This window comes from Neodiprion pinetum, chromosome 1, assembly GCF_021155775.2.
Source record: "Neodiprion pinetum isolate iyNeoPine1 chromosome 1, iyNeoPine1.2, whole genome shotgun sequence".
NCBI lineage: Eukaryota > Metazoa > Arthropoda > Insecta > Hymenoptera > Diprionidae > Neodiprion > Neodiprion pinetum.
Genome location: NC_060232.1, coordinates 20,162,529 through 20,175,244, shown reverse-complemented (window position 1 = coordinate 20,175,244; position 12,716 = coordinate 20,162,529). Strand labels below are relative to the sequence as shown.

At 38.6% G+C, this 12,716-nt stretch overlaps 1 protein-coding gene and 1 long non-coding RNA gene across 4 annotated transcripts in view; one reads left to right on the top strand and one right to left on the bottom strand.

Moving 5' to 3' along the window:
• The window catches only part of LOC138190922 (uncharacterized), a 121,651-nt gene that overhangs the window by 99,411 nt on the left and 9,524 nt on the right, over nucleotides 1-12,716 (top strand). The window lies entirely within an intron of this gene.
• The window catches only part of LOC124218795 (DNA mismatch repair protein MutL), a 79,331-nt gene continuing 76,155 nt past the window's right edge, over nucleotides 9,541-12,716 (bottom strand). For all 3 annotated transcript variants that reach the window (XM_069135773.1, XM_069135774.1, XM_069135771.1), the window contains exon 7: nucleotides 9,541-10,978. In XM_069135773.1, coding sequence (XP_068991874.1) covers nucleotides 10,817-10,978 — 162 coding nt within the window. In that variant the 3' untranslated portion in view covers nucleotides 9,541-10,816. The remainder of the gene's footprint in view (nucleotides 10,979-12,716) is intronic.

Genomic DNA, 12,716 nt, shown 5'->3' with positions numbered 1-12,716 from the left:
TAGCTTCTAAATAAATTATACTTGGCAGCAGTATCTGATTTGATGACAGTTTTGTAGGTGGCTGTTTTGTGGGTGGCTGTCACATTAATATACTTGGCGAAAGGTTTTTGCAACAGAGGTGCTTTTTGGGGATATCAGTACTTTTTGTGGGATTTCGCTTGAACATTTAAAAATTTTGCTCACTCGCTGCGCTCGCTCGATAGATTTTTGGGATACAGAATTAATATTTGAGACGAAAATAATCGGTGGAAAAGCCAAGTTAGAGCTTTCTCATAATTACATGTATCAGCTCCAAGGTCTTCTACACATTACGAATAGGAAGTGGTGCTATTTTATAGTTTGGACGTCAAAGGGATTGATTTTTGATAAAATAAAACGTGACGATAAATTCTGGACCGAAAAAATGGAGAATAAATGAGCAGATTTCTTTTACTTTTGTTTGTAACCCGAAATCGCAGATTCTAGACGCGCCCGACAACGCTCAATCCGCGAACCCCCTCAAATCATCGAAGCCCAGATAAGGCCGCGCGTAAGAAACAGTAAATTCACGACCGACAGACGACAAAACACTGTAATATAAATATATGTACATATGTACATAAATATAATAGCTTTGTATATAGCTTACGTGCAATATTTCTGTGATTTATGTTTAGTTAGTTATATGTATTACTGTGCTAAAAATTTGCTAGTCATATCGTTATAATTATATATCTGATTATTCATTCCAGGAATACTTTCTGCAGTCGGACCAGACTGCGTGTAAACCTATATATTATGTAAATATTCTATAGCCTATTTTTTCATTACTATCTGTGACCTGCACTCGTGACGTACTACTTTCCATAGTTTGCGCTTTCTATAGAATTTATTTAGCCATATAATGTATACAATGCTCGATGCTTTGTTATATCAATTTTCTTTATCAGATTACTGTCATGTTTCACTTATACTGTTTCAATTTAATTTCTATGAGATCCTTCTCATACAGATTTCGTGATTATGTTTATTAAGTTTAAACGAGTTCAATCTTACTTTTACCATTTTATATTATTTTTCATCATTTTGTATTTGTTTGGTGCAAACCCGATCATGGTTGGGAGGTAGGGACGGGTAAGGCGGGTCTCTGTTTGATAGCGACCTCCACGTGGTGAGACCTGGGAGATTGATGATATTTTCGTTGCTATATCATGAATTTGCTCACAGCTATTCGTTGCATTTTCAATTTAAAATGACCTGTGACGACGTCTGGCCGGTATTTGTAAATAGTTACGTATTATTTTCGAGACTGTATTAGGAACAGCTCTCAGCCGATCAAGCTATGCTTTGAGCTGCCTCAAGACCGTCCTGCAAAACGAACCTGACTATGAATACCGGCTATTAGACTATTACCAGTCACGATCGCATTGCGTAGAAATACGGACGCCGGTGAATATAATTTTCGTTGAAATATGAAGAATGTGTATCTATATCAACATACGTATAAGGAATTCTACGTCACGTCAATCAAAAAATGACCTCGTATTTTTTCAATCTATTCATACTTTTTTTCACATGAAATAAAGGTAAAAAGAATCGACACGCATTTTGGTGTTCGTCCGAATTATGTTTGTTTTCGAAAGTTACAAGACAATCATTCAATTTTTATCCAAAAGGAGCTCGGATATATCCGGTTCTATTCGACGTGAAGAGATCATTTACAGTGCATTCGGAAGGTGAACGAATAAGCTTTCATAAAAAAGATGCAATGTTGAACATTATTGAAAATCCCAATTTTTATAAACAATTCAAATGTTTGACGATATTTACCTCATTAATGACAAGTTTTCGAATTATAAAAAAAATAGTTTCGGGTTCCTTATTAAATTCTGTATTACTAGTAAATTTTTCAAGTGGAATCTGAAAGGAGTCTACTTTTCTTTTCTATTATTCATCAGGCGCTGCGTCGTGCCGAGCGCGATACACTGGGCTGTTTAAAAGTATTTGAAACCGAATGCCCGTGAGGGGTGGAAGAGGCTAGCGCGTCACCCGCCCCACTCCGGCGACAGCTCGGTTGCTCCGTCTCACTTGTTTCTTTACCCTCTCTCTCGCCACGGTTAACGCGGGAAGCGGAGTAGCCCGCGCTTTCTAGCTAGGCAACGCCCTTAACAGTTGTTGCTGACATGGTGTTGTAGAAGGAAATGACTATCCGTCTGTCATTTTGACCTGCTTAATGTTAGTTATAATAACAATGATATAATGTCGTACATTTGTCTATATGATTATTGTTATACTGGACACGTTGTTTACATGAGCTTTAACACATATGTTTTTTGCGATATTATAAAATGTGGACGTAAAGGTGACTTAGATTATCGATATCTGTTCTTTTGTTTACAGTATCATTTGTTGATATGTGTATCATTTCTTTTACAATTCTTTTATGCCAGTTAGTCTCTTTGTCTAATATTATTACATTTTCAAAATTGAACATGTGTCCTTCAACTAATGCGTGATACGCTAATGCCGATCTGTCTGAATCATGTGTTTTGATGTCATATTTATGATTCGCGATCCTTTTTTTTAAATGTTGCGAAGATTGACCTATGTAAACCTATAGCGACACTTTTTTTATATTGTAGTGGATGGTGTGAGTGAAAATTGATATATCTAGCAGAACACGTTTTTTTGTGATACCAATCCGTTTGTAATGTTCCCCCATTATTTACTGGATAGAAGCATTACTCTTTCAAATGATCAGTTTAGAAAAAGAAATCTAAAACTAGTACGGGAAACATTGAAGAAAAACGGGTATCCAAACAAACTGATTAGATATTTACAGAAAGAAAGCATAGAAAAACATTACAATAGTTATACCGATGGTATTTCTGAAAATAACAAAGATAAATGTTTAGGATCAATTCCAGACATTGAAGGCCTTTTGCAGAACATAAAAAGCATACTGCGCAAAGAAAACATTAATGGATTGTATAAAATCACCAACTCTCTAAATAATTTATTTACATGTTTAAAATCTAAAAGACCCATACTTGAACAAACTAATATTGTCTATAAGATTAATTGCACAGATTGCGAAAAATGTTACATAGGCCAATCTTCGCAACATTTAAAAAAAAGGATCGCGAATCATAAATATGACATCAAAACACATGATCCAGACAGATCGGCATTAGCGTATCACGCACTAGTTGAAGGACACATGTTCAATTTTGAAAATGTAATAATGTTAGACAAAGAGACTAACTGGGATAAAAGAATTGTAAAAGAAATGATACACATATCAACAAATGATACTGTAAACAAAAGAACAGATATCGATAATCTAAGTCACCTTTACGTACACATTTTATAATATCGCACAAAACATATGTGTTAAAGCTCATGTAAACAAAGTGTCCAGTATAACAATAATCATATAGACAAATGTACGACATTATATCATTGTTATTATAACTAACATTAAGCAGGTCAAAATGACAGACGGATAGTCATTTCCTTCTACAACACCATGTCAGCAACAACTGTTAAGCTAAGGAATGTCTATGAATGTGAGTGTATAATATTTTATTATCTTATGAAAACATAATAACTGAAACAAATAATGGCATTTTTGTATACAAATTTTAATCGAAAGTTTTAATTGTAAAATGTGTTTAATTTAAACTAGTTAATTTTGTAATTTTCTTTATAATACTTTTTAAGAAACCTGACGATGGCAGGCGAGGTCCTGCCGAAACGTCGTAATAAAAGCATCATTCCATGAATTGCATCTTGTCATCATTGATTGTTACAACTATCGAAAATTTAATCATTATAGATACCGTACACTACCTATGATAAGTAAACTTGTAAAACTAATTTTAAGCACAAAGTTTGAAGTCATGTTTCACTACTGTTATATGATATCTCCACCTTCTTCCTTTCCATAATCGGGACCATATCTACCGCTATGCTCCCTCTGACGAGTAGGTGTTACGTCCCGCGTACCAACTTTCTCTATTTTTCCTACTCGCTAACTCTCCCACAGTTCTTATATGAATATTATTGTCTCTGTCCTGTCCTCTTATCTCTACCTAGTCTCACGCTATTCACTATCGTGCTTACTCATCTAATTCTATTCCCTTCCTTCAGCATCTTCACATATTTTCTGCACCCGTACGTTTTTCATCTCTAGAGAGATTCGTATCCTAATTCTCAAGAGCCTCAGAGCTAAAGTTCTTAAATAGCTTTGCGCAACACACTTCATTCTTACCCTTATCTCGACTTCTTGCAATAAATATGTACTTGACTCGGGGCTTCGCCCCTGCGCGCTTCGCGCCTCCGGCACTCGGCGCTTCGCGCCTCACGATCAACCGCTTTTCAACCCCTTATTGTCTAAATTTATAAAAACGCAGAACGTACTTTTTAGGTATTTATATTATGAACTGTTTGAATCGAAAACCAAGTCGATGTCTCATCTGTGTGCGGAGATATCGTCGAATCCGTAAAAATCACGTTTAACCACTTTTCACCCCCTTAGGGTTCGAATTTCTAAAAATCGCTTCTCAGTGGGTGCTTACGTTCCGAGGGGAATATGCATCCTAAATTTCAAGTTTCTAGGTCAAGGGGTTTGGGCTGTGCGTTGATCGTACTCGTTCCTTTATATATAGAGATATGTCCAATAAACTCAACGTTATTCCATCCTCAATCTAAATTCCGGTTGTCTTAGTACATAAAAGTGAAGTCAAACCAGGTTATTCCTACTGCTCGGGAGTAAACCACATTCACGGATGTAACATCTTCTTCATCGAGTATGGTACCGAGTTATCAGTGCCGTTAACAGCTATTAAGGACCTGTAATAATACATTATGAAAATAAGGTCTGATTAGGATCCGGTCATCCAATCAATTGTGGAGCTGTTAATTACTTCATTATCGACGTTTGGTTGTTCATGATGTAGTGGTATCATGACATTATATTTTGGGAGTAGGATGTGAGTGGCGCGGGAGAGGATTTCAGAAACGAGAGTCGGGCTTGATTTATAGTAACGTCAGTGTGCTGTATTAGGTTTAATCACGTGGACTACTTTTGTATTTTTATTCGGGAGATATATTTCGGCACTGATGTGGTTTATGGTACGTTTTATCTAGTACGGCCCTTTGTAATTTTCTCCGAGTTTTGTTTTGATCTCATTGAGTAGGTAAACTTGTCGACCAGGGACGAAGGCGCGAGGGCGGGAATTCCTGTCACAGTACGTGTCAGATTTGTGTTTTGCTACTGCAGGGTTTGCTGTAGCTCGTCTGCGGAGCTGACATAGGAAACTACCGGCGGAGGTGACGAGGGGGGGGGGGGGGGCAGAAGGCGTGATTGGAAGGTGAGAAGGATGAAGTGTAAGTTGTAACAGCGTCTCTGGGCAGGGATAGAGGGTGGCGGAGGGAGGCTGAAAGCGTGTGAGGTGCGCTTATGGCGCAGGAGAAGATGTGGGGGGTTTAATGTGTCGCGAACAGGTGAGGAGGGAAATCGAGGTCAAGGCTGAGGTGGCTACGGTGCAACGGGCGAAAGAGTAGCTGAAACAATGACCTGCACAGCTGTTGGATCGGGTTGATTCCGAGTGCAGGATGAACTGTCGTTTTTATAGATCTTCATGTTAATGTCAGAGTTTTTGAATATATAATGAATCATGCGGCGCGGCGTACGAATCTCCAATCTAGTTTATCCAATCCGCAGCCTGGTCTTGGAATTGATATGGATTTTATCTTGTTTTCGAGCAAAGTATTTTTTAAATTCGTCAGGGTTTGGAAGAAGTCTTTTGGAGTGGGTTTGTCATAATACTTTGCTTTAGTCACCAAGTTGTACATGTACTTAACACCGTGTGGGGTCGGAATGACGTCGGTAACTGCCGGAGAAAATTCGTTGAATTGGGTTCGGTCTACGATTTCTCGTTGCACCAATTTTATGGCAACACCTTGCGATAATTTGCAATCGGCTTATATGCAGTGGGCTAAGTTGTCGTTCTGGTCGAATAAATCGACATTTGTTTCTTTGATATTGACGTTGCGTCTTAACGGCTGGTACCGTTCGTCTAGCAAGAAATCGGCGTATGCTGGTGTATTATAGTATTTTGATTTAGAACACCTGAACAGTCGTTCGTCTGAGTCTGGGTCATAGCCCTCCGAGTCGAAGTCGGATGTCATCAAGTCATCAGAACTGTCAGATATGCCAGCCTGGTGTGCTAAGTTCGGTCTTTTATGGGATTTCGAGTTACTGGAGATATAGATTTCTCGACTACGTTTAGCTGTTTGACGGTGGAGGAGTGACAACATGAGTGCATCGTCGTCAGCAGATTCGCTGCCTGAAGAATAGGAAGATTTCGCAATAACCGTAGGTTGTAGGTTGTTCTATTTCTTACGACGGGTCGGATTGCCTGATTCATCGGTATTTGATCGAGTTCGTCGAGGGTATTGGTGTGCGTCTTTGTCTTTTGGAAGTCTTGTCGGTTGCAGTGTTTGACGTTTGGCATTTTGCTTTTACTGGAACGACTTGAACTTGGTCTGGTTTCGTGTTTAATTGCGTGATATCGGTGTGGTCAAGCGTTGGTACTTTGAAAATTTGCTGAGATGTGTTGTGAAAGGCTTTAAAGTTACTTGATGTAAGGTGTGCAGCTACGTCAGAGTCAGCAAAATCGTAGTCGCGTACGTGTAATATGTTAGCTGATCCGGTAGCGTCAGAGGTATAGTCGTGAAGGAGATGTTCGAACGTGAGGGGTTTTGTTTCGCGACAGGCGTTTAAAGGTGTGACCCCCTTGAGGGATCCATCTTGTTGAGTAGGGGAGTTATCTGGGATCATAAAAGGCTGTTGACGGCCACAGAGGAGGAAGATTGGCTGAACAGGGCTGACCAGCACTTGGTAGTCGTTGCCTCATCAATTCACACTCTTCACCGAAAGCAATTTCTATCGCGTCTCTGAATGTGGTTGGTCTATGACTGACTACCCTTAATTCTAGCTCATCGTGAAGACCTCTGATGAAAGTCAGTAGGGTCTGTTGCTTAATGTAGTCCAACCAACCATCGAATCTGTGGCGGGGATATTTGGCTATAATCGTAATTAACAATTTCGTTGTTAACCGATCTACTCCCCGTCAAAAACTAGAACACTCTCGTATAAGCCTTGCTTTATGCTGCCACCCGTAAGTGTAATATACATGTTGCTTGTATCGTTAGGAGTCTGGAAAGCTCGTTCGAGAATTTTAATAATATAATCTATTGTGATGAACTCTTTGCCATGTAATATTGTTAGTACATATCCAGTCATTCTGAGCAAGATCATCTTCGTGAATATTGGTTTTTCGTTCGGTCTTACGGGTGAGTTGGCGTGTTTTATTGTGAAGACGAAGTCGTCTACTGGGATGTTATGCCTATTGAAGGGCTAAGCCCATTGCATAGCGTCTTTGGCTGATACGTATGACATGTTATCATTTTTGGTGTCAGGCATCGTACTTTGGTGTACGAGCTTTTACGGTAATGAAAAGTGTAGGTTAACTTAGCAAGATAGTTTATAACAAACTTACAGGTAGATGCAAAACGAAATCACGAGGAAACGCATGGTCGACTGGTTGTGAGGCTTGTAGATTACTGGTGTAGTTGTCCTGGGGTTAGTGCGTAGCGATGTCTCAGGTATCCTATGTTGAATTGTCGGTGAAGCAGAGGTAGACATCGTGAGCGAGTTCGTGGAAGATGAGTGTCCGAATGGGTCTCGTACTTGGTGCTTGATTGATTCTTATTTTATCGTGGTTGTCTAGCGACAATATGTTGAGTATGCATCAAGCTGCGATGATGACGTGATAATGTTCTTAGTTTTTTTTTGTTTTTTTTTTAATTCCACTAGTTTGGTGTTCACGTAGTTACTCCGGGAGATTTCGTGCTGTTGCTGTTGCTGATGTTGTTCGTTTTGATATCGCTTTCGAATATCTTAACTGCTTGTTGGACTGTTGTCTGCCATTTGACGTGTGATTGGTAATATGTCCCTTACGATTTGATTACGGCGGCCTAGGTTCCAGAAAGCGAAGACCACCGCTGGCCACCAATGTTACGTCCGTGGACGTCGTTTAGTCTCAAGCGGTAAGGAACACACGGATTCGCCTTCAACTTTACGTCCGGAGACACCGGAACCTGGGTTAAGGTTGAATAATGTTTGGGTGTTTTAGGTATGAACTGTATATTTGGTTGAATAATTTGTGGAGTAGTTTTGAGCAGAGCGTGTAGTTCACAATTGATGAGTAAAGTTATACGTAAAGTTGTTGAGTGTTGGAAAGAAAGACTTAGACGTAAGGTGTTGAAAATAGTGGGGAATAGAAGTAGCAGAGTCAGCAAAAAGCGAGTGGCGTGAGCCAGAATGGAAATAGGAGGATAGGAATGAAATGATAAGGATACGTGGGAGAGCGGCAAAATGAGGGAGACGTGTGGCAATATGCCGGACGTAACAATTCCAAAAAGATGTTAAATTTAGGCCGCAAAATGTAATTTAAAGTTGAAACGTTCACCGTTATATATTATCAGTCAACGTCGTGGGTTTCACCGCGAAAACTAGGACACTTCGATTTTTACCGCGAAAATTAACATGTTTCGATATTCACCGCGAAAACTAGCACGTTTTGATATTCACTGCAAAAACTAACACGTTCTAATACAGATTAGTAAGAGTGTATGATTGCTCGGTATGAAAATCCAAAAAGACTGATTTATTCATCACCAATAAGATACAATAGTTGTTACACTCTTATAGAAAGATTACGCATAGTTGAGGTAAGGACTACTTGATATAAATATAATAAGACGAATTGATATTTGTATTGACAAAAAATCTGTAACCAATTTAAAACATCTTTAAAGAACCTGTAATTCAAACATTAATTTTTCTAAGATCTTCATCGATAACACAATTTCGAGGCTATTTATAAGTTTATTTTGACGCGAAAAAACGGACGTCTGCATCCGGAAATTGACTTTCATTTCGACTACCGTACACCGCACAAATCCTCAGAAAATCCTTATTGCATTAATCGCGATATGATAGTTTTGGTGGGGATAACCGAAACGTGCTACTATTCGTCGCAATACTTGGATCGTGCTAGTTTTCGCGCAGCCATAACTGAAACACGCTAGTTTTCGTGGAAGGCCGAAACGTGCTAGTTTTCGTAAGAAATCCGAAACATGCTACTTTTCTTAAGAGGCTTCGACTGATTTAAGACTAACCGTAACTGTAGTACAATATGCAATGTATCGGACCGTATACGAGTAAACATGGTCTCACCTTCTTCGAGTATAGTACAAAAATGTTGTGCGGTGTTGAATATGATGTATTTCGACATTTGGGCACAAAATAATATTCGTAGAACCTTCTTTGAGGGGGATTTGTTTCGATGTTTCCTAATTTGAGAACTTCAAGTTTCGGAAAACTTTTTTTCACTGCTATCAGAGTTTCCACAGCAATAATCATTGTAGCTTCTCTGGTTGCATTTACAAGTTCTATTTAATGTTGATATACTAGGACAATTTTGTTTTATTGTTTTCTGAAAAGATTATCTATCACACGAATATTTTATATGTGAGGAAAATGACGAAGTCAAGATGATTGTGAAGAATTCTTCGAATTCGGCTATTTATTTAGGATTAATTGCGATAATCTGAAACTCTGACTAGTTAATTGGTATGAATTTTTGTATGGAAGCCGGCCTGTATTACATAAATTCTACATAAATAAAATATAAAAAGTTAATCGTTAACTTTATACATAATATATATTTTGAAGTGGCATTTCGTGTTAGGCAAGACGCTCTTTTGACCGAAAATCACCGATTATTATCTCCACAAGGTATTTTGTACTTCGGATATCAGTCTACCAATGTATGCAAGTCTGTGAGCCAAGCCAAATACCATTGCGTAATTCGGTTGGCTAACTAGCGAAGGTAATACAGATGCTGTTTTCACGTGCAGTTTCTTTCACGGCTCATGCCTGAGTTATTTTTAAAGCAAAAAATTCACCCATTCAAAAAATTTTGTCTTGATTTGCAAAGTAAGAAAAAAAAACTAAATATCAACAAATAGTTTTGGAAAATCTTTAAAAAAATGTATCTATATTTGTAGAAGGGCTAAACGTGTTCCTTATAGTCATTTCGTGTTATAAATTAGGATGTTTTTTTCATCATAGATTCCTTGTTTTTATTTTAATAGACACTAACTAGTAGATAATTCACTTCGACATTCAGGGTATAAGTTGGATACATTTTTAGCCTATTATATAGGTAAATCAGAAATGTTCAATATGGGCGGAGTACTTGAGAAACAAATATTTAACTTGAGAAAGCGTGTTTAGTATCGCACTTATTTTTTAGTACTACCTTATAGTCGCGTAGAAATGTGAGAGTAATTGTTCGAAGGTTCGCGAATAGTTACAATAATCACTCACTGACAATTAACTTTCCTCCTAAGATATGAGCCGAGTAAGACGTGACTGCGCACGAAAACAGCAATTCGATTACCTCAGGTAGGTAGCCAATCGTATCGCGTCCTGGCCTTTGGCTTGACTCATTGTAAGAGACTTACATTGATTAGTCGTAGGAAATATTTGGTGGAGAAAAATCATCAATGGCCGTTCAAATACGTGACTTGCTTGACGTAAAAATGTCACAGTATGTATTCCCACTTTTTATTATCCACCTGCGGTAAATGGGACTTAACTAATTTTTTTTACTGCAATAACATATTAGAACAATAGGTATAACTGAAGAATATTTCATCAGGCATACTGGGTAATAGAATTAAGTCTCATCAGCGTGAGTCAATTGGAATCACTATTAGGTAGCAGTTTGTTGGAGGAACGAATCACGTGATGGAAATTTATACTCTGGCTCTTGTCGACATTCCTTCTGCTTCGTTTATGGATACTTATTATTTTCTCTGGCCTGCATGTGCGTTTCAAAGATGCGAAGTTCAATTTAGTCTGAAAATAAAAGATATTGATTAGCTAAAATGTCGACAAATGAATCTCTGAGGCAGTTAAGTGAGTATAGAATATTTATTTTAGCTCAGGCTTTATTGGGAATAATTTGCGTCAAATATCACTTCTGGCTAGCATTTTAATAATGCCGCTTTTCTAGTTTTATGAGCGAAATGCTTCTCCCACTATTCAGAGGATGTGCTGCGAGCTCGGGTTTCGTGGACCTACTTCTCAATAGATCTGTCAGTCGATACTTTCTTTCATTTGTATTTCGGAGCATAGAAGCGATCAGAACTGTTGAGAGGTAAATGCATAAGTCTCGCTGGCGAATGCGGAGTGGTGGACATGAATTTAGAGACGGCTATTTTTTCGGCCGAGTCGATTACGTGGGTAACGCCGATTCAGCCCGTAGCGGCCGGCCAGCAGAATCTGAGTTACCAACGTAATCGACTCGGCCGAAAAACTAGCCGTCTTTGAATTATTGTCCATATGTACTGTAACATGTTGGGCCGTTTCACTCCAGTCGAACAACATTAAAATACAGCCAGACACCGACGAACGCTCATGACGGTGTAACATCCGATCGGAACCCTCGTATATTTTATTCCTAATTACTATTCGATACCACTAATACCAACTAACCCAATTCCAAGTGTGAGATCTTGTAACGAGATCGATGAAAGGACCGCCCAACTATCCAAAATGTGGCTAGATGGTATATAACAACAAAAATCATTATTCCGAATGTAAAACCATATTACGAGATCCTCGCACTATTCAGAACTATAATATTATCATTTTGGTACTATAATTGACTACCACCATTGAATCCAACCATTATATAGCACTTGACAATGCCATTCGTGAACACGCAGTTGAGAGTTGCATTAAAGGCAACCTAAGCTACACCATACAGCTTTGAAAATATGTAAGACTCTAATACAATAGATATACAATCGATACAATATATGTACAGCTAAGCGCATTGCTGCAATAATCTCTCTATCTAATAAAAAAGTCCTGAACAAATGAAAAAGAAGTAGCAACAGGTGAAAAACATTATAATAACAATAGTATGAAAAAGATTATAATAGCAATAATATACGCATGAAGTTAGCGGTGGAGTGAGAAGTAGATATACAAGGCGGGATCTGCGTAGAAACACCTTCTTTACCGACCAAGCCGACCAATCCGCCTATCCGTGCATTGCAGACGCAAGCCCTTGAAGGTTACCCTCACTCTCGGAAGATAAAATTTGCTCTGCCGACCGCTCGTCGGTAAGAAAATCTCCCAAATGACCATGATCGTCGGTAAAAAATCCTCCAAATGACCATGATTGTCGGTAAAAAATCCTCCAAATGACCATGATCGTCGGTAAAAAATGCCTGAAATTGTTTTCAGTACAGTGGGGTTAAGTTGGTGTTTCTATTTTATTTTTTGCTACGTTTCAGGCATTGTGCTATGGACCAACTCTTTGTAAGTCCCCCTATGCGGTGCTTATAATCGTTAAACGTGGTGGTGTTCAACGTTGCACTTTCGGCATCTTTGGCACGTTCGCTTACTTTGGTGGTAAATGTGCCGAGTTTTACTTGTATCCCCGATGAATTCGGTCATAATTTTTCCATTGTTCCCATCCTTCATCAGACCCCGAGGTGTGAAATGCTCGAGACAAAAGAGGTAAAATCTTCATGATCCTTGTGAAGCTCTATAGGATATTCGGATATCCTTCGGTTCAGGATGT